Source organism: Serinus canaria, chromosome Z (assembly GCF_022539315.1).
Source record: "Serinus canaria isolate serCan28SL12 chromosome Z, serCan2020, whole genome shotgun sequence".
Lineage (NCBI taxonomy): Eukaryota > Metazoa > Chordata > Aves > Passeriformes > Fringillidae > Serinus > Serinus canaria.
In genome coordinates this window covers 52,387,316-52,410,612 of record NC_066343.1, presented here as the reverse complement: position 1 = coordinate 52,410,612, position 23,297 = coordinate 52,387,316, and the positions used below count along the sequence as shown (strand labels likewise).

The following is a 23,297-nucleotide window of genomic DNA, read 5'->3' as shown; positions in this document are numbered from 1 at the left end:
CAAGAGCTGTTAATGATATAGAAGGAAAATCAGACATAATAAAATAGACTTTCTTAAGAAGAAGGAAGAAAAACCAGAAATAAGTCAGCATAAATAAAAAATTATGATTTAAACAGGTTGCAATTTTCCAAAAATAAATTTCATTTTTGCTGATGAGGAAGAGACTCCCTGCAAATACCACCTCTCTGTTTGAAGAGGGGTATTTTTAAATCTTTGTGTGGTAATGCATTTAGTCCCTACTGATCCCCATCCAAGCAGAAATAATTCCCATGTCCACCCCACAGCAAAAAAAGAAACTTTGACATCAGATGTATTTTAAAGTCTTGAAAATAATTCCAATAGGGAATTATTACATTATTCAAGCTCTCAGATAAATGTGGGACAGCAACAGAGAGTAGTTAGCAGAGCTGTCAGGTGCAAACGGGTTTTTCTTTCCAAGGCAGAGAGTATCACTGAGCTGTGTCTCACAGCCAGAGTCTCCTCTGACTTCACTCAGTACTACACCTACAGTTTAAATCTAGCTTACAAAACACATTGCCCTGCATTGTGTTCAAATGAAACATTGACCTGAGAAGTAATAAACTTCTCTTTGACAAATATTGAAGCCAGAGAGAGAGAGAGGGAGAGAGGGAGGGAGAGAGAGAGAAGCTACACTAATAAAGCACAGGCATTCTTGGGCTGACCTTTCTCTTAGACACACATTTCCAATTTTCAGAGCACCTAAGTGCTTTAGAAATGCTTTGGTCCCACAATACTCTGGCAGTACTGGCAAGATCTTATGCCTCTATTTTTGGGAGATCATCTGAAAATGGTAATTCTGGTTCATGTTCTGCTGTATAAACAAACTTGGGCTGAATGTGAGTTGGCTCAGACTTTGGACTCAGTATGAGCAAAGAAGAATGAGATTTTTGCCTGGGTTAATTCCATCTCTTCTCTGATTTTCCTTGCTACAGCTAATTTTCCTTAATATGTATATTTTTAAGAAAATATATACAGTTAATTCTAACTAATTCTCCAGATGTGCTTCTTTTGCTTAAGTATACATCCTTCCTTATGAATAGCTAACTTCAAAAATGCAGCTGGTTTATTTTAGAGTAACATAACATTAATATCCATCCAAAGCCACTAACACAAAGGTTGGGAGAGGGTAAGCAACCTAGATTTTCAGAGCTGAGAACTCCTGCCTTTCTGCTCTCTCCTACAAAGCCCTTTGAGGAACAGTATGAACAGTTACCTCCCTTCTGCTTCTGATACAGGATCTAACTCTGTACTGAGAAGAATTGGTGCAAACCAACATAACAGACATTATGGGGAGAAAAAAAATCTTCATGAGCTGGACCAGGTTTGTAGTCCCTTTAGAAGAGAAATCCCAGCATCCTGAGACACATGGAGGGGTCTGGGTGAGGAGTCAGCACGCTGCAATATGTTAATCAGAGCCTCCCGCCCCTGTTTCTTAGTGCAGTCATAAAACCCACCCAGCCAGACCACAAGAAAGTAATCTCAGTATAGCTGCTGTTTTGAAAGGATTACTTAAATCACAGGGCTTTTTGTTTCATGTGCTTCTGGAATACTCCTGAAAAGAAAACAAAATCAACTGCCACTGGTTTCTTATCAATAAATTTCTAACAGAAGAGGATGTGTTCTTTTCAGCTGGAGGAAGCAGAAATGTCTGTAATTTATGAAGCTACTACATTTTCTATATTACACAGGCAATTTATACATACCCTATCAAAGCCTGCATCAAGAAGGGGGAGAACAGAAGTCTCTTCTTGGTCAGCAGATCTACAAAACAAAATCACACAACCACAGAATAATTCAGGTTGGAAAAGACTGTTAGATCATCGAGCCCAACCTTTAACCCAGAAGTACTAAGCACTGAACAGCAGTGAGCCACTTTCCAAGTGTCACATTCACACATCTTTTAAATACCTGCAGGGATGGTGATTCCACTGTCCTGGGCAGCCTGTTCCAATGCTTGCAAACCTTTCAGGGAAGAAAATTTTCCTAATGCCCAATCTAAACCTCTCTTAGCACAACATGAGGCCATTTCCTATTGTCAGATCCCTTGATACTTGGGAGAAAAAATGGACCCCACCTGGTATGGAGGGTATACCCTCCTTTCAGGTACTTGTAGAGAGAAACAAAGACTCCCTGAGGCTCCTTTTCTCAAGGCTAAACATCCCCAGCTCCCTCAGTCACTCCTCACAGGACTCACACTCCGGATCCTTCACCACCTCCACTGCCCTTCTCTGGAATTGTTCCAGCACCTCAATGTACTTCTCATTGTGAGAGGCCCAGAGCTGGACACGTTTCCAGGTGTGGCCTCACCAGTGCCCAGCACAGGGGGACAATTCCTGCCCTGCTCCTGCTGGCCACACCATTGCTGATCCAGGCCAGGATGCCATTGGCCTTCTTGGCCACCTGGGCACACCCTGGCTCATGTTCAGCTGCTGTCACCAGCACCCCCAGCTCCTTTCCAGCCACTCTGCCCCAGCCTGTGGAGCTGCCTGGGGTTGTTGTGACTCAGAGGCAGGACCCAGCACTGAGCCTTGTTGAACCTCACACCATTGGCCCCAGCCATGATCCAGCCTGTCCAGATCCCTCTGCAGAGCCTTCCTGCCCTCCAGCAGATCAGCACTCCCACCCAGCCTGGTGTCACCTGCAAACTGACTGAGGGTGCACTCGATCCCCTTGTCCAGGTCACTGACAAAGATGTTAGGCAGGGCTGGTATATTATTTACTATAAGGGGATGCAACACTTGAGGATTAGATGACATGAATCGAACATAGTTCTCTAAACGTAATTAACTCAGTGAGAAGAGCTTTTCCTTAAATACATCCAAAAAATCATACTGTTAGAGAAGCTGGTGCTACAGTCTTCTATTATAGGTATTTGCAGCTTCTATACAGCTTGATAGTTACTCTACAGCAAACCTCCAGAGAAGTTCTGTATCTCTTTACATACACGGAAGGAGTTTGCAAAAAAAAAAGTATGAAGAAGATAAAAAAGACATTCTGGGATATCTTATGAGAAATAATCTAAAAAAATATTATTAAGACAAAGGTGAAGCTAAGTTTCAAAATCTTGTTCAGCAGCAAATTTAATTGATTTTCAAATCTTGGTAGTAATAGTTCTCCTGCCACTCTATTTCCTCATATTCTAATTGATTTAGGAAATGAATAAAAAATTGTAATGGATTCAGTGGTGTGTACTTTCTAACAAGGGTATTTGAAGATATTTGACAAATATATATTTAAGTCAGTAAGAATTCTTCCTGAATGCATAGGTTATGAATTACTGAATAAGGGTTTAAGGACAACATTCTGGTGAATGTAGCATCAACTGGATTGAAGTTTGTCCCATCACCCAGTTCAATAAACAACAATTTGTTATTTATCTAGTTATTTCCTTTAAAAAGTAATACACACCTTTCTAGTTTGGATTTGCATTTTCCTTTCCTCTCAGAAAAAACACATATCTGTCTGGCTTTCTTACTATAAAACCCATCATGAAGGTGACAGGGAAATACTAGTCAGCACTAAAGGAAAGACGTCAAAAACTCAAATAAAACATCAAATATGACTAGCCCATTTCAAGTGAAAAATACTACATTTACTCTGTTAAATATGCTAGTAAGATACTTTCTGTTATAGACTAGGTTACTGTTCTTATAAAGTAAAATGAAAATCTTTCACAAACCAGTAATACTTACGTGCGTGGAACCACAGCAAGTATTACAGTGTGCTCTGATAGCTCTGTGGCACGAATAGACCTGAGGAAACAATAATTTCTCAGTTGCACTGAATGCTTTCTCAATATTGCTCTGAGTACCTTCACTGAAAATATAAATGAAAGTCAGGACTGAAAGACACCACTGAGGCTAGACAATAGGATAGTGCCAAACCTAACTATCCCCATTTAGACAAACCGTTTTCATTTTGGCACCAGGTTTCTCACTTTGCTCTATGCAGGTAAGAAGGCAAAAGCTCCAAAACCTCAGTGTACAAACATCACTTTTCAGACCCACTCTTATGACCTAGCAAAGGTTTCCCCTGTGTACTCAGTTTATCTGGGGCATGTTGCCCTGAATGCGTGAGTTGAGAAAGGTCAGTACATGCAAAGCATCTTCAACGCCCTTGACTAATTTAAACAAGGATCTCTACCCCCTCTCAGATTTACCACTGTCCTTCTAGACATTGCAAAATTTTGTTTAGAGGGTGGGAAGTGCTTTCAAGGCATGAAAGTAAGAAAAGTGGGCAAAGCAAATTACAAAAGAGTACAGTTCATTAAATACTGAATAAACAAAATTTTACCATGTTGCATATTATAGAGAAACCAAAAAAGATATGACCAGCTATCAGAAGAACACCCTGTTTGTGTTTTACTGGCTAATGATAAGTTTTTTCACTCATATTACACTGTTCTGAATAAACAATCTTTATGTTTATCTGTTGGTCTTTTAGAAGAATTTAGACCAGCACAAATATTTGAGCATTAAAATGCCCCTTGACATAAACAGGGCAAATTTCAGCTCATGGCAGACTAGAAGCACAGAATGGTGCAAATGGTATGCTTCAGCTGAAGCAGTGTATTTTAGGAAAGGATCCCAATACTAAGCACTTGTAATCTTAAAGCAGCTTATACACAACCATGTGGACTAGAAGAGTGATGCAAACTTTTGTGAAGAACTGGCAGTGCCTGACCTTGTGCACACATTCCTTTGAAGTCTGCAGCTTCAGATTTTGCTGCAGCAGTAGTCTAGGAAAGAAGCAGCACCCACAGCAGGGAATAGTGTCACAACAACTTTGGCTTATGTTCTGATAGAAACCCCATGACCTAGAGATAATTCTACAATTCAGCTTTGGCATAGTGTAGTTTTCATACTGTTATCCTCTTACAGATGTACACAAACCTCCTGGCCTCAGTCCCCAAACCTCCATTTTACTACAATTTTAGGTGTTCATTTTTTGTTTGCTGCTTTCGTCTCTTCCCTCCCCCCTATTTTTTAGTTTCAGATTAGGAGGTTTGGTTTCATACAATGCACTCCAAATCTTAAGAGAAGCATAAGGTGCTTTAGCTTACCTGCAGATATCTTCTGCATCAAAATACTTGGAGTTCCTGTGATCTATAACAATTATTTCCTGGTGCTTATCCAGGAAACATTCAAGTGCTGATTCCAGAGTCCAGGCAACATTGCACCTGTATCCTGCTCTGTCACAAGCCCACCAGAAACCATTGCTTTGGTTGTCTTCTTTTGCAAAGATTAGCAAAACCTGCAGAGGATGAAAAACAGCAGCACCACATTAAGCACGTAAAGCAGTCTTCTGCATGGAGCAAGTCTTAACAAATACTTCTGCCCTTTGGAAGATTTAAAGTCTGCTTTAAAAGTGGGAAGCTTGAACCACAGGTTGTAAAACAACCAATGCAGTAGTACGTCTTTCTTAATGGATACTGCAGTTATCAACAGATAATCAATAGTTAACAATAGTTAACTATATACATAGTTAATGGTTTTAAATAAAGACTGTTTAAAAGTTTAGGACAAAACCAGCTTGCCACATGATGATTTTTTCCTAGCTCCTGTTCCAATTCAATCAGCAACCAGCCAGAGTATTCAAACATCATTGCCACTCTCATCAGGCCACCCCAGCTATACACTTTTGATTGAAAGGAATGTCTGAAATACAGCTGCCCTAATTACCACCTATCATCCCTAAAGACATGGGTAAAAAATTAACACAGTTTTATCTGTCTTCTCCTTCTTTAATCACAAAAAAATGGTGTTAACCAATATAATTTCAAAGCTGAAAAAAACAACAGGCAAGCAGGTATGTACAGGAGGAAAAAATATTCAAATGTGATACATTTTTACCCAATAAATTGTACCAAACTGTCCCTAAGCATATAAAGAAGTTTAGACAATTTCAACTGAACACTTAAGGAGCTGCTCACACAAGATCAGGTAGGAAGTGTAGGGAGGTGACATTCTGAAGATCAAGGAGATGCTGTAGGAAGCCTGTTTGCAAGCTGACACACAGAATAGAAGGTGAAAACAGCTGTATTTCTGTGCCTCTCATGTAAAAGAAAGTGTTTTTCAGAGAGAATAACTTTTTCCCCATAACACACAATTTATCAGTATCCATTTATTAACCCAAGTCATGCAGACATTCCCCACTACAGTTGCACATATTTACCATAGCGACTGATAACAAACCGTGCTACCTCATGTGTCAGACGAAGAATATGGCTAATTTAGTGCAAATATGCTGTGAAAAAGAAGGCCTCAAAAAGTCAAAAGTTTATCCACAGCTATTAAAATTTCACAAAAAGTCAGCAGCCGGAGATTAGTCATGTACAAAGCAAAATCCTGTTCATTTCACAAATAAAAGTCATCCCCTGACTTTAGCGAAACAACGTGTTCATGAAAAATATGAAAAATTTTGCTCCAAGTGCCTGTAGGAAAGACCAATAACCTTTATCTGCCTTGCTTTATGCAGCTGTGGTGTCAACATATGAATTTCAGCACCATCAGTCTAGAAGCTAGAAAAGGTGACAATAGCTTTCTTCTTATCTTTAGCTGCCTGGATTACTGAATTCTAAACAATAAAAAAATCAATCATTGTTACTGTGACAGTCAGAGTTTCATTAAACAATGGAAGAAAATTATATGCTCGCAATTTCTGTAAATATTAAGAAGGTAAAAGTCTCAATGTATTGGAAGGTTTCTGACTGCAGTTATCAATAAGCAGATTTGGTTTACTGACACTTAACATCAAAGGTAACTGTTGTCACTCTTTTTAATCCCTGGGGTTTTTTCACAGCCATCAAAGAGTTGGAAAGCAGTGACGTGGCCAAGCTGCAGATTTTCTAATTCCTGAGTGAATTCCCTACTCTGATACAATCTTCTATTTGGTTCCAACTGCCATTAGTTTTATTTTGTTCCTGGTTTGAAATGTTATGGGGAAAGAAAATTTGAGGGGGGCGGGGGTGGTGCTTTTTTTCATATCTTCCTTCTCTCAGCACTCCCAGTTTGGAAATAAAGGATGGCAAAATGCAATAATTTATCAGCTCTGAAATAATGGAGCTTAATTAAACCATACAATCTCTCCCTGGTAGCTGATTGTCAGTGCACAAATCCTTCCGAGAATACTAATTTTAAAAGTTGTTTTAAAGTATTACTACTAGACTTTCTCATTAACATTTGTATGGAGCTTACCATAAATCATCAAAACATGATGGAACTAGGAGTATATTTGAACAATACAAACAAGTATATTTGAACAAAGTCAAGACAAAAATATAATAGTCCATATAAACAACATGATCAAGGAAATGCCTAAATTCCATCTGTGTTCCAGGCCAAAAAACTTCATGTAGTTATTTTTTTGTTGCATGATTTGCCAATGTTACTGTAAAAAGATAATTTTACTCAGTATTGCCTTAGTTTAGGAATACCATGGGCTTTCTCTGTAGAGGCCTTTCCAATTTTGGTGATGTACTGAAATTTTTACTCTCTTTCTAAGTATTTGCTTCACACAACTATTGCACATCTAGTTCCCTGTTTATTATACAAATACAGAAAATGGACAGAAATTTGCTTTAAAGAGTTTGAAATACAGGAAACATCAGCTGAGGACCAACAAGCTACCAAAAGGAAAAATAAAAGTACAGTAACTTAAGAAGCTACTTAATTATTTTCAAATCATCATATCCCAGCAAGAGACTCTCAAGGTGGAAGAGACATAGTATCTCTGAATAAAGTTACAGAGATACCCCTGTTATATTGGTATGAGGGAACAGCGAAATGCTGTGTGCCATCGTGCTTCATTTGCAGCTCATCAGGGAAGAACACAGTGTCGATGCTGTGAAAGAGATGATTGCAAATAAATGTCCTAAAAGGTGAGAAAATGCTGCATTTGAATAGGAACACATTGAAACGTTTGTGAGCAAAAATTTCGGCAAGAGGATCCAACACCTTTTTTATGTGCACTAATTGTTTATGGAAACCACACCTCCAGCGTCCCCTGGAGAAAGCATATTTTTGTGCACTTTCAGCACGGTCACTTCTGAAATCAAACCATTCCTCTTTACAAGCCTTGGTGCAAAGCTGAGGCAATTGTGCAACCTGTATATGGGATGTTTGGAGGGTTGGAGCTGGCTGGTTTGCTTTGGACTCTTCCCTTTGCCTCTTAAGGCCAGCGGACCTGGGTCACAATTCTGTACAAACGAAACCCAGTTTGTACTCTGACATATATGGTCATCAAGTCCAGTGGGGAATCTATTAAATGGTTTTACGGCAGGTCACAGGCACAAGTGAGGTCACTTCTCAGACAAAAAATATGTGCCATTCTGAGGCTGGCACAGGTGTCCCAAAACAGCATAAAACACAGCAGAATAAAATGAAGTTTGCTAAGAAAAGCCCAGTGGCAATTGTTTTAACAAATGAAACCTAACTTCTCAGATAATTGTAAACATGATTAATCATCCACAAATAGACATTTAAAATGTGATATTCAGTAGCTGTTTGCAATGCACAGAGAAACACATAATTGTATTGTCAAGATGGAATAAAAGATTACCACACATTTTGTAAATGTGGGGATGTGTGCATTACTTGCCAAACTATCTGAGGTAATGTGGCTTGTTCCACAAATAAGCAAGGCAGGTTTACATGAAGTGTTTTATTTAATTGTTAAGAAGTTAATGTATGGCAACATCTTTAAGGAAAATTCTTCATTTAATGATTTACTTAATAATTTCTGCCTAAAACAGATTATTTTCATACACAGATTCTCAGTTGTGAAATGTAAAGACAAAATAACACCCCCATCTGAAAAGATACCAAGAAGAATGTCAGTTTTTAAAACAACAAAAATCCAACGTTGCCTTGGGCAAATTAAAGTCTACAAAGTAATACCCTGACAAAAACACTGAGAGTATTTGTAGTTGCTAAATATCTTCTGGATAATCTTTCTGAAGATGAACATGATCTAAAAACATTTTTCTGTGAAAAGTTCCACACTCCTCTGTTGAGATTCCCTGCAAAACTGAAGGTTGTTCTGCTGTTGAAGTCACTACTCCACAGTCTTATTACAATAAACAAGTAATTTCATCAGATTGAGTAATCATTAAGACTGAACATAAAGCCATAAAAATGTAAAGCTTCATGATGCTTTTCTTCCACACATAGGTTTTTCAGAGAAAGGGTGACTGGTGACTAAATATGTCTGTATTTTACAGAATTAACCTTCCCATCAATTAATTCAGATGAATTACGTATCACTGAAACAATGTTAAAGGCTAAAAGGCTATTTAATTTCCTATAATCCGAGAGTTCCAACACCCACTATAAGCTCAAAAAAATAACACTTGGCATCTGATACTGTCACGGGAACAAAATGTACAGAAAATGAAGCATGTATGGATAAGAGCTGCTGCTCCTTAGCTGAATTTGAACCTGTCCTCTTGGAGGCGATTTCTTGGATTGATGGTCCAGAAAACATGGTTCTCTGTCCTGCTACAGTTCTCTGTCCTGTTGTGCAAAACCCAGCAAAACTGAACATATACCTAAATTTCATGAAGCTCTCAGCTTTGGTATATCAAAACTGAACAGTTTTTAATATCCACAGAGGCAGCTCTTTCCCTGGTTGATGCACATACACCCACACTCCTACTGGTTGGACAGATACAAGGAATGAGGGGATGTTAATGGAAATCTAAAGGTCTTATTTACTGAGTTAATTTACTTGTAGATCTTCTCAAGCAACCGGATACACAAAACAAACATTATCCCTCTCACAATCCTTGTACAAGTGAAATAAAGTATTATAGTTAACTGAAGAGTTTGAACCTTAATTTCTTCATCTATCAATACTGAATTGGCTCTCTCAGAAACTGAAGGAGCATCTTACCTGAATTGGGTATTGTGTCAGTCTCATGGGCCCAACTTGTACTTCTGCAGTTGAAGCCTGCTAAAGAAGAGAAGTATTACAGATATTTTTGTCAGTCTGGTTCTTAAGAAGGTAGCCTTTTACATACAAGAAGCAAAGATCAAACAGAACCATGAAAGACACCAAAAAGCAGACTGGTAAATGAATAGCAGCCTTAATTTCTTTACTTTGAAGTGCATCTTACATGATCATCTTTACCAAATCCCTATTTTTCTTTTACTTGCCTGTAAGTTAAAAATGGTAGGGTTTTAAAAAAGGAAGCAAGAAACACACACTTCCTTTTCCCTCTTTCCCCAGCAGAGTACCTAGATTACATAGAAGTACTTGTTTTTGCTGGAGACTAGAAAGCTATTTACCTCTGGCCAAAAGCTATTCATTAGAATGTAATACAAAACTTTTTTTATAGGTCCTGTGACATATTCTGAATAATAATGTTTTAGTGGGATTGATAGGGAAAGAAGCGACTTTTGAGAAAAGGGAACTTGTCTGGGTTGCAGATTGAAAGTTGTTTTCCAGAACCATAGCCTTCAGTTTTCAGGTAAAAATATCACTACCATGTGAGCCACGACATTTTCAGAAGACGTGATAGCACATCATAATTGAAACCTGCTGCAAGAAAGCCAGTACATGTGGGCTGTGGCTGCTTTGTTTGTTATACTTCTTAGGAGCTGGACTACGTTAGTACTTTTTGCGTCTTGATACATTTCAGTACACTTCTCCTGTACACTACTGGTTTGTTTCACTTCAGACCATTAGCTACAGAAGGTTGTTAAGCAACAGAACAATACATATGCCCTCACACAGGTGCACATACTTAGAGAGAAGAGTCCTTAAACCCTTAAAATGTTCATGCATATGGAGAATTAGCTCCAAGTTACCAGTCTCCTAAAGGGCAGATTCCTTGCTCTAGTGGTCACCAGCTACCCCAAGTGCCCCAGGTGTAGAGGAGTTAAAGCAATCACCCTGCAAGACCTGTAATCTGACCAAAACCCTAATTGTAGGCAGATTCCCATGGCCATTCCCTGGCACATAGGAATGCTGGAACCTTATTTCTGTGGCATTTTTCTCTGTGGCGCTCATTAGTCTGAGCCTTTTATATGGGCAATACTTAATCCTTAAAAAATGTATTTTTCAAAGGAATGAGTATAAACACTTAAAACAGACGAAGTTCCCAGTATTCTACTCTTTCCTTGAGAGAATACAATACTGTGTTAAGCATTAACAGCCTTGCCTGCACGTGAGACAGTGGCATTATGTACAGCTACAGCTGACACGTTGGACTTTCACGCGCCACTGCGCATCGATTCTTCTCAGCCCAACAACGTACGTCAGAAGGTGGTAACGGGCAGCACTCCAAAAGATTAAACTACAAAGCCTGCCACTGTTTTCCAAAGCAAAAACTGCCCCCAATATAAGTGTAGTTAACCTCTCCTTTTCTCACAGAAAAGCTTCACTTCCCACTTGAGCTCCTGCCGCAGCAGAATGCAGCTTAGTGCCTGTAAGCATATCTGAACAGAAATGGAAGTTAGCACCCATCATCAACCATGAGTTAAGAGTAAGTGAAAGAAACAGCTCTCTGAAAGCTCACAGCTCCTATTCCCCCCAACCAAAAGAGAAAAACAGCACATTCACACTCCAATGGTACTCAATAGGAAACTCTTGAATAAATATTTTATCATCATACACTTTGATTAAAAAAAAAATGTTTTGAAGTGATCTCATTAGACAAATCTGTAAGACTACACAACAGACTTCAGTCAGTCTCAGAGAAAAAGCGTGTTTTTTGACAATACATAGCTCAAACTGTCTCAGAAGGTGTGGATCAGAAGCATGAGATTCTTCAGCACAAGAAGAATACAGACACATTCATGTATGTTTGGACACAGATATTTATTTTATTCTCCGTTTATTAATGCTAGGGAAATATCAGGGAACTCACATTGTAAATGAATGCCTTCCACTTTCTACTTCAGAAGATATCCAGCATTAGTCACTCTGTATTGTCAAAAATGGAATAACTGTGTCCAAGACACAAATCAATGCAGGCAAGTCTATCAAGTCCTTTACAGAGATTACTTTATAGATTAGCCACTTTTCTTATCCTGTTTATTTTAAAACAACAGCAACAAAATAATCCACTCACTCAGACTCTGACTCAGAGTTTTTCTCCCGGCTGTTTCTGTGTCAGCCTCATGAATGAATAGGAAACACTTGAATAGAAGGACAAGAAAATCAGGGTCTTTCTCTTCCTCCCTTCCTTCCAGATTCAGGGTGCTCCTGCCTTTCCTAACAGCAGGAAAGCTAGGTGAAAATTAGAAAATCAGAGACTCCTGATGTAGGTGAATGTGTCCCTATCCTGCTCAGTGCAGACTTGATGGGGTCAGAACCACAGAGGGATGCAGAATAGGTGCTGTTCTACCTGAAAGATTGCTATGTATTGCCTTTGAGTTCCTAAAATGCTCAACTTCATTACTTATACAATGCACAGAAACAGATGGGACAAATTAAGGTTGATAATGAACCTGAATATGGGAAAGATAAATAAACCTTCTCATTAGATATTGCAAAAAATATGTCTGACATCCTCCTTTCTGGCCTTTGATTTCTGAGTCTTGTTTCACAACCTGAATCAGACCCTTGGATTTATATTCCCAAATTCCTGTGGGTATAAGTGACTGATTCACTTTTCTCTGTCAAACTCAGCTAAAAGAGGCAGCAAAAATAATTACATGTGTTCCTGGCCTTCACAAACGTCCTACAGATCTCTCATTTGCCTGAAGGAACTAATTCCACATCTTCGGAACTCCCAGGAGCATCTGATCATGTGGACGTTGCGCATTAGTGATACCATGACCATACCTCTGTTCATTTCCTCACTTAAGTGAATATCACATTGCTGATAATTTCCAATTTGAATAAAGCTCTCATTATTTGACTGACTGCCAGGAAGGACTGCTAATAGATCTGCAACCTAAATCAATTAGTGTAGTAGCTCATAACAGACTTTTCTGGTAAAACATGCAGAGACAAGCCTGATTCCAAAGAGGCCAGTGAGAAAACCCCTAATTTCAGTGAGCAGAGGAACAGGAACTGTATTGAAAGCAAAGAAATAACCACACAGAAAAAATAAAAGCATAAAACCAGTGGGAAAACAAAAGTTTGTTTTAACATTTTTAACTTCCCAATATTATTTTCAGTATCATTGTAATCTCCTAAGCAATCTCCCCAGGAATCAGCTATGAAACAAATAATTAAACAAAGTCAATAGCACTTTCTTAGCTCTTATGCTTTTGTCCAAACCAGTGATCACCAATTACTTTACTATCATAGCAGTGCCATTAAGCAAAATGCATTACTACTTCATTGAATTTTCACCTTTCTAATCACCAGTACAAAAGTCTTTACCCCAGTATGGCTGCAGACTTACAGCCCATGCAGTTTATGAATCATCAATAATTACCAACACACCACTGTAATTAGGGTAGACTAATTAGAACAGCAAAATCTTCTTGCATAATTCTGTGCTGCTCCAGAGCAACAATAGCAGCTAGAGCCAACCAAGCAGTGATGCAAAGGAGTTGGTGAATTCAGCCCCCTGAAAAGGCTCAGGATGGATGTGCCAGTTGAGAAGCAACACGCAGATGCCAAGGTCCCTTTGGACACTCTTTAGCCCTGAAGGCTACCTGCCCTCTTCCCTTTTCCTTTCATTACGCCCCTTAATTCAGCTTTGTAGTGTTCTCAGACATCTGTCTCTTTGGTTTTGCAAGCCAGTAACAGCAATCTTGTTTTGACACAGGTTTCACCTCAGCCTTGTGCTCTCCTGGCCGCATCTTTGCCAGGGCTCTTTTGCACTTCCCTCCAGCTCAGTTTCCTCTATCCACACTGCTGGTGAAGACTGACACTTCAGCCTGTTCCTTGGCTATTACCATTTTCATGTTTGATTGTACCACTATATTCAACCTCAAGCGCCTTGGCTGTTTTTTTTTCCTGGCCAAACTGCAGACCACAGCCATGTATGGCTGCAACCCTGGCCTTAGTCTTGCATGAATTCCCTTACAAGACACAGGGCCAAGAGCTGTTGTCCAGCACCCTTGGCCTGGAGCTGGTGTCCCGTACTTCTGCCTGCTACAGCACGCCAGACAAGGGTGCCCAGCTCCCCTTCCACTGTTCAGCAAAGCTACACTCCTCTGCTCTTCAGTTACCGGGAGTATCACTTGACCTGTTTAGCAATTTGTGTTTATAAAGAAGGGGCAGGTTTATGGGAGAAAACTGGAGAGCTCTTTTCACCTCTGAGTCAAAAAGCCCCTAAATGATAATTTGGCAAAGGCTGAGAGACTAAGTAGGATGAATCACTCCTACAGTACATACTCATACTGCTGGAGCTTGGTCCTGAGCTGCTTGGTTTTGTGGTCTGACCTACCCAGCTTTTTCAGACACCATCTTCCCTGCCTCACACATTTGACTGACTGACTCTTTATCCTCTCCACCCACCAGAACAGCGCCTCTCTAGGTAACTACAGCAAGTCTCTTTCAGGAAAGACAGCTCTCTGCCACCTTGTTGTCAAATTTTGTTGGGTTTTGTAGTTGTTGTCAGATTCTCCTTGAGCGGTTTCCAGTTGACTTTTATGTCTTCTTGCTGAGCTGCTCGTCCCCTTCATTTTCCTCACCCCCACTAGAGGGCTGCCAGCTCACTCTGCTCCAGGAGCTGCTCCCCTCTTGCCAGCCGACTGCCACTTTTCCACGGAGTCCAGAGGAGCATCAGATCGTCTGGATAGCTCAACTCTGAAGTTAATACAAGGTCATGCTATTTTATTTTCTGAAAACAATGATCAAACACACATACTACTTAGAAGAAATAAAGTTTTATCACTGCTGGTTCAGCCACTGCAGTCTCTGCAAGCACTCCTAAGAGAAGTCTGACCCGTGAGATGCGTGGGTAAAAAATACACACGTGTTTGGAAGTGGTGGCCTGCTAACAACATTTGTGACAACACACACTGAGGCATGCAGCATAAAATTACTACATCCATAGGCAGCACTCAGGACCCCAAATCCTCAAGACCTGTAAGTTTGGCAGGGTCTGCATGTAGCTCAAGGATAGCGTTCACAAGCCTGCATCTGGTTCTTCTGCCTCTCAAAAGCAAGCAGAATTGGGCTAAGGCCATATCAACACCCCCAGTTAAAGCTATGTCACTGCACACAAGAGAATTAGATATTTATAAGGGAGAAGGACAAAGTCAAAAGGAAGAAGAGCCCTTCCTTCCATGACTACTTTCACCTCTGGGTGACAAAATTCAGCTCCTGTTGCGTGCTCTTACCCGTGACCTTTGAGTTCCTTTTCTGCAGTGACCTGTGTCTGAAAAGGAGCATTAGGCCCTAACTTTCTTTCCCACCTCCTTCTTCCCTTACCAACCTTGCCTTCATCTGATGGGAAAGCACTCATTTAGCAGTGAAGCATTTGAAACCAAGCATGGCTAGGCACAGAATACCACATATCAGATCCACCAGCCCACTGTAGTCCCTGCATTTCTCCTGTGCTTGAATACCAGCCTGACTGGGTTCCTAAGGGGATCTGCCATAGAGATGCCTCTGTCTGCAAACTCTGTGTGTTCTTCAGTGTGAGCCATATGCCAAGACTTCATATCTTAGTAGAGATAAGATGGTCACCAGTTCTGGAGATAAGCAGAAGCTCTCACAAAATCTTCAAAGTAAGACTCAAATACTTAAAATTGAACTTCTGTGAATTACACAGTTGAGAATGTAATGAATGTCTAAGTTGGTTGGGGTTTTTTGTGTTTAATTCTCAGAATCTGCTCCTCCTTTGCACAAACTCCTTTTGTGCAAAGCTGAGAAGTTTTGTCTCAGAATCAGCTTCAGGAACAGATGTTAACATTTCTTTCTTCCTTCATTCTCATTCTGGTCTATATGGTGTCCTGGCTTGTGTTTCAAATAAGAAATTGGAAAAATAAGTAGTCAAAACACAGATCTGTTTCTTCTCTATTTCTCACTCCCTTTTTCGTGCCCAAGACATAAGTCATCCATTTTTAAGCAACTAGAGTCAGTGGTATGCTTGTATACTCTTGCTGTTTCAATTAAAAACCAGTGGCAAGGGAAAAAAAACCAAACCAGGTGAATGCAGGTAAACTTCTGAAAGACTTGGGAAGAGAGAGGGAAACAAAAAGCAGTTAGCACCAACAGGTCAAAAGTAGTGGATCACCCTAAGGAAAACAAAAATTGAGAAATTAGTATCAGTGTCCAGTTGATAGAGATTTTAGATGACCTCTTGAACAAGCAAGCAGACACTTGTAAAATAATCCTATGAGGTTTAAGATATTAAACATGTATCTGATATAAAATGATAACTGAAGAAAGAATATTATTTTAGGACTTTTTACATTCAGTTCACAGTTTGGTAGCAGCTTCCTTGTGAATACATTATCATAATAGGACAATAGAACAAACAAGCAGAAGAAACACTAGGTCAGCCATTATGGTGCTACATTTGGCATACAAACTACCATTGTTGAGCAGTCTAATTCTGCTCACAGCAGCAGCTACTCTGAGACCTTTCAAGGCTGCAAAAGACTCAGAAATTTTCTATCCATAGAGGGTAGTCCACACTCCATTTATTCCTATAATTTGCAGAGTAGGGCTTTTAAGGATCTGGAAGCAGTCCTGCAGTTTGTACAGACAATTTCTCACCATGCAGATTTTTCTCACATGACTTCAAGGATCATGATCAAGGATTAGGATCACTACCAAAATTCTGGTTCTTGGTATCAACACAGAATAAATTTGGTATTTGAGATACAGTTGGTTGAACACATTTGAGTAGGATGATCCTTAATAAAGCCCAAAAAGGAGATTTCTAAACATTCCCTTTTTTAAAAAAACCTGTAAGGAACAATCAAAAAAATCAGTCAAACCAACCAATCTTGGTGCAACATCCTATCTTCAGAAGCGGCCAAAAGCAGATGGAAAACTGGAAAATGCAAAAGCAGGACAAGCACAGAGCGACACTGTCCCTTACACCCCCTAACTTGATGTTTATAGCTTGTCTTAGCTTATGATTTTCTTCTCACAAAGCAGCAGAGCATGTAAATTAAGATCATCCCTTTCTTCACTGACCATGTAGAGTGTGTCAAAACTAACAGCACTGGGAAATTTCCTCCCCTTCCCCCAGATATTGGGAACATGAATAAGAAGGAGGGCTTGGGTCATGGCTTGAGAAGTTCACTTAAACTCCAGTGAATAAAGAATCACAAAACTTTTGTCATGAAGGGACCTCTGAAGGCCATCTGGTCCCTTCAAGTGGTGCTGTTGAATTGCTTGACCAGGTCAGCCATGGCTTTGCCCATCCCTTGTCATCATGGCTGCTGCTCAGCATCCACATTCCAGCCTACACTGACAAGACAGGAAGTAAAATCCATTTTCTGGACCAGTGCTTTAATTTCCAAACTCCTACGCTAGATTTTTGGAAGGAAAAATGACTACAGAATGCATCAAGCTTCTTTTGAATACTTTTGACTTTATCAACAGAAGTTTCTCTGAGAGTATATTTATTTTGTTAGCACACAAATTTCACTTCACTGAATATACTTGGCAGGTAAGTTATGTTAATGCCCTTGCAGTGTGAAGAGGTGAAGGGAAAACAAACTTTTACAAGCATCTGTGAAGTGAACAGAATATGTCCAGCCTTATGGATCTTGGCATGGTGAGACTTCTTTCTGTAAATCCATCTGTCATTACTGTCCATTCTCAACTTCGCAGAAGCATGAGTCACACACATTACTGGGGAATCCGATCAAATTTCTTTACCCCAGGGAAAAACACACCAACTGAGACTGAGCTGCTCCAAAAACACATGCACTGGTGTCTGGGAGAGAGCAAAATTCAAGACTATAGATACAGAGAGATATAGAAGTTAATTGTATTTTCATCTTTGAGGAAAGATGAGGTGTGTTGAGGTAGTCAAAAAAGCAGCCAACGTGAGGATAGGAACAAAGATACAAACAAAACAACTTTATACTACCATGTAAATTTATGGTGAACCAACACTTTCAATGTTGTACATAATCTTTTGCCTTCCTTGAGATAAATTAATGAAAACTAGAAAAATTAAAGAGAAAGCAACAAGAACAATAATGAAATTTCAAGATATCTTAGGCTGCTTCTTCTAGGAAGAGAGCTTCCTAAGGAACTGAACAGGTATCTATGAAATCAGGAGCAGCTAGAGCAGAATGAAGAATGACTCACCAAGAGTATTCCCAATACAAGAAATTTGATGCTTGCACTTAGAGCAGGCAGCTGGAAGGGGCATTACCAAGGTAGGCTCCTGTGCTGCTGCAGAGCACATCAGTAGGAACATAACCTCGAGTGGCAGGCCCTCAGTTAAAAGTTAAGAGAGGCCCAGGGAGTGATCCCTCTCCATCTGCCCTCTTTTCTCTCTGTTGCCTGAGGCTCCTTACACTTGCCCAAGACAAGATAACAGGCAGACAGACTTATGGTTATAACCATAAGATCAATTAAGTAGATCAATTCTTGGGCATGGCTATTAAAATTGATACAAAACCCACGAGAAGTGAGTTTCAGTACTGGATATTTCAGGTAATACAATCATAGAAATATGGACAGAAACAGCTAGAACATAATTTGCAGGAAGAGATCAGCTAAATAATCATGATAGTCTTCCATCACCTCTTGGCCTAGGTACTCATAACTTGTGACGCATATTGCTAGTCTGCAATCAAACAATCATTTTAAAATGCAAAATTTACTTTGCCTTCCAAACACTGATTAAGAAAAATGAACTCTTTAGCATTTTACTGAAAGTAAACAAAATCACTAAGATTATGCACCTCAACAGTCCGAGACCAGTCAGAAGCAGCACCTGAAATCCTGTTGTGCAAGTACACATGTAGGTAATTATGGACTCTATTACAAAGGTTAAAAGGGGAAAAAAATTGACTCAAGGTACGTGCTGTGGTGTCATGGTTTGACACTGGCCAAATGCCAGGCACCCACAAACACCTCTCAATCACCCTCCCTGCTACACCTGGACAGAAAAGAGAAAATTTCGTGAAGGCTTCATGAGTTGAGATTAGGACCAGAAGAAAACATTCCAAGGGCAAAACAGTCTAAAATTAAAGATATTGAGTTTATTACTAACAGAATCAGAGGAGGATAATGAGAAGTAAAATAAGCCCTTAAAGGGCTTATTTTAAAACCTCTCCCTCCTTCCCACTGACAGCACAGGGAGATGGCATGGGGATTTTGGTCAGTTCATCACCTGAGGTTTTCTTCTGCTGCTCAGGCAGAGGAGTCCTTCCCCTGTGAGGGCGTGGGGTCCCTCCCACAGGACACAGTTCTCTGTGAACTTTCCCAACATGGTTCTCATGAGCAGCAGTCCTCCCAAACTACTGCAACCCGAGTCCCTCCCATGGGCAGACAGACAGTCCTCCCAAAATGCTGTGGCATGGGTCACTCTTCCACAGAGTACAGTCCTCCAAGGACAGGCTGTTCCAGCCAGGAAGGAGAGGCCCCTCTCTCCTCCAGGCATCCACCCACTCCAGCATGGGCAGCTGATGGATCCCTGCATGCCCTGTGGATCCCCATGGGCTGCACAGGCACAGCTGCTTCACCATGGTCTGCACCACGTCCTGCAGAGGAATCTCAGCTCTGGCACAAGGAGCACCTCCTCCCCTCCTTCTGCACTGACCTCGGAGTCTCCATGTTGGTACCCTCACATGTTCTCATCTTCTCCTCTTCTCTGGCTAGGAAAAACTGTGCCCACTTTGTTTTTCTTCTTAAATATGTTATCACAGATGGATTACCAACATCTCTAACTGGTCCAGGCTTGGCCAGCAGCATGTCCATCCTCAGAGCCATCAGGGATTGGTTCTGCCAGACATGGTGGAAGCTTCTGGCAGCTTCTGACAGAAGCCACCTCTGTGGCTCCCCCACTACAAAATCCAGGCTGTGCAAAACCAACACATGAGGTTTTGTTCTACCATTTCTCCAACCCTATTCACTGTAGATACTGCTAGCTTTCAACACCAGCCCCAGGATGCAGTGGTTGCCAAGCTGCTTCTTCAGAGATGCGTGATGGATGCCACCATCAGAGTGCTGGCTTTGCATTACTCCCTATACTTCTTTTCTTGGGTGGGCAAGAAAAGAAGTATAGGGGGTGGAATGAATTTTTTCCTGGTTCAAAGAGGTCTGTTCCTATCTTCTTTTGCCAGCTCCTGAAAGCCACCTACATACCTCAGCCTAAAACCTCTGTTAAACACTATATGCCTTTTGCTGGAACAAAGAAGAAAAAAAGCCAAAAAAACCCTAACAAAACCCATAACAAGCATGTTCTGATGAGAGTGAGTCATTTATGGAAGTTTTCTGAATTGTCTTGCAGTTAGAAAAAAACCTCAGCATTGAACTTTGATCCACATTTTACAAAAAAACCAAAATAAACTCCAGTAAAGAACAGGGCATTGAGCATAAAGGACAGATACATGTCCTTTGAAAACATAATGTTCTCTCCTCCCTGCTCCTTCACACTGTCAGACAGCTTGTTTTGCAGCACTTCTGTCTTGACTGTTGAGTTTGGGAAAACAAGTAGTTTGGCTTTTGATTAAAACTTTAGCATCCACAAGATATGTCTTAGAATTATGCCTAGGAACTCTATTGAAAATATCCCCAAACCTCCACAAAAATACAAAACCCAACAAAACTCCAAACTGCAAATTCACAGTACAAACACCAATAAAACATAAAATAAATCTTCCCAAGTTTATAGGATAACAGACACCACACCTATGGACACTTTCCCCATTACAGTCTAACAGTGACTTTAAAATCCAAAACCAGCATTTAAATATATGTCAAAATTAACTATTTTGCCATTGACCCTTTAGTTGGAAATGCACAAATAGAATTATTCCCAGAGCAGACCCTACCATCTCAAGTATCATGAGTGATGCTGTCTCCTGTAACAAAGCCTCCAGCTTAGCACTGTCTGTTATTGTGAAACTACAAATTATCAACATGAAAGTCTGTGCCATGTCTCACACTAAAAATTGTGCAGACAATGAAAATCAAAGCCAAATTCTCATCAAAATAAACAGCTCCAAGGCTCTTATGCTGACTGAATAATTCATGATCACATTTAATTCAGTTCAAGTTTCTATTCTAGCTTTGACAAAGGCGCTGCAGCTAATCCAGACAGCAGCAGTCATGTCTCAAATACTCCAAGACTGATATCCAGATATCACACTCTGTGAAATGCACAGTGCCTTGCCCACTCGTGAGTCATCAAACTAAGCCACAACAGACGCTACCCAAACCAGCATTTCCACCCTCTGTGTTTTGTCGTTCAAGACTAAATTGTTTACAAAGGTTGTCTCACCTGTTTTACAATTCTCAAAGACAAAAGGCTTTTCTAATAGGGCACACGGGCTGACCACCCAACAGGGATGTGTGACTACCCAAACAGAGGTGAAGAGTGAGGAAGAGTGGAAGGAGTATTTGTACAAGGTAGGTATAAGTGACATTCAGGAAGTGGTAGAGAAAGGGGAAGCTCTGACTCAGAGGAACAGGGAAGCAGGTGTTAGATGCACCTGAAGAATTCATACCTTGCAGAAACAAAAAATACTCTGAGGAAACTTAGTTACCCAGTCTTACAAACTTGAATGCAGTCATGAAAATTTGACTGCCATTATTCTGTTCATATAAAGGCAGGTAGGATAAGCATCTGATTTTAGGATTTAACTTTTGCATACAGGTGCAATCCCAATAAGCTCTGCAAAAGCATGGAAAGAAGGCATACAGTAGACCTTTGCCTGGTCTGCTGAACCAGTGCAAATCATTACTTGCACAATAAGCAATAAAAATTTTGGTATTACTTATCACTACTTACACAGTGTGTGTGTGTGTGTGTGTGTGTGTGTGTGTGTGTGTGTGTGTGTGTGTGTGAAATGAAAAGCTTTCTGGAAAAAGTATTTTTTTGGACATTTTGTTCCAGTCTTACCAAAGAGAAGCACCATTAATTAAGTGCCATAGTTCAGACCCAGCATTACAAGACTCATGCAAATGTTCTACAGAGACCTCTTACTGCTACTCCAGTTTTCATGTACTGACATCTCTTTGAACACAATGTAGTCATTTTTCTCCACCATTAGGATTGTCCATTATTGAATTATGCAACTTACTACCAGCACATTACGGAGAAGATAAAAAAAATTACACACAGAGAGAAGCCTGACCCTCTTGCCAATCAATTTTCTCCCATGACTTCTGCTCATACACAGCATGAACTCCCACCCTTAAGAATCAAAAGTGGAAGTTCTGCCTGCTGTGTGCTATGTTAACTGCCAAACTTTTTCTCCCCAAAGAAGAGTTGTAGTTGCCTCGTTTCAATGCACCTTATACTGCAGAAGCTGAACCCAGCTCAGCAATTGTTTAATTCTATTTTATGAGCAAGATTTCTGGAGACAAAAAGGGCTTCTTGTACAGTTAAAGGCAGCATAGCCCAAATGTTCAGGACTTCACTGAATTAAGCCCTTACTAAGCAACAGGAACCATATACCTGCCATGAGCTATGGAAGAGTATTAATCTCCTCTCCAAGAGATCACATGAACATTAAAAGCCTGACACTTTCCAACCACCCTTATTAAGAAATCCAGCCCCTGAAAGCCATAAAACATTTTAGTTTCAATTCACAGAGAAACATTTTCACCAAAACAGATTTTACATGACACGATGTCTTCATTTCAGGACCCTCTATCATGGACAACTCCAATGAATAACTGCTTATGTGTAAATTATTCATACTGTTACACTACAGTCCATGAGATTACAACAGAAAAAGCTATTGCTGAGTTTTCTGTTACATACCTCTCTCATATATCTCTTTATTTTACAGCTATCTTTGGAGGCACTCTGCAGGGAAATATGTTGTATTCCTAGTTCATATTGTACTTACTACAGGTGCATGTCACAAGACAGGAAACAGTAACTTCTGTAAGCTTCTTACTGGGTCCCATTCAGTTTTCAAAGAAGTAAAGAAATATTTGATTGTCACAAACTGAGGGGAAGGAGCTGCCAAGAGAGCAGGTAAAGTGGTCTGGGCATTCAGGCCACTTGCACTACCCTGTGTCACTCTGTGACAGAGTTCTATGGAAGAAAAAAAATATTGTGATATATTGAACAAAAGATGCAATACATTATAATTTTATAAAACATATGGGGTCACTCTAAAATGAGTGCTGATAAAACCATATTTAAATATTTATAAATATATAAGTATCTTTATATTAATATAAATAATATAAATATATATATATATATATAT

The 23,297-nt window shown here is 40.0% G+C and overlaps 1 protein-coding gene across 1 annotated transcript in view; it reads right to left on the bottom strand.

Moving 5' to 3' along the window:
• The window catches only part of PDE8B (phosphodiesterase 8B), a 70,310-nt gene that overhangs the window by 30,635 nt on the left and 16,378 nt on the right, over positions 1–23,297 (bottom strand). The window contains exons 2-5 of the mRNA XM_050986681.1: positions 9,913–9,972; positions 5,084–5,274; positions 3,714–3,773; positions 1,725–1,782 (exon numbers count right to left, since the gene is read on the bottom strand). Of these exons, the coding sequence (XP_050842638.1) occupies positions 1,725–1,782; positions 3,714–3,773; positions 5,084–5,274; positions 9,913–9,972 (369 nt within the window). The remainder of the gene's footprint in view (positions 1–1,724; positions 1,783–3,713; positions 3,774–5,083; positions 5,275–9,912; positions 9,973–23,297) is intronic.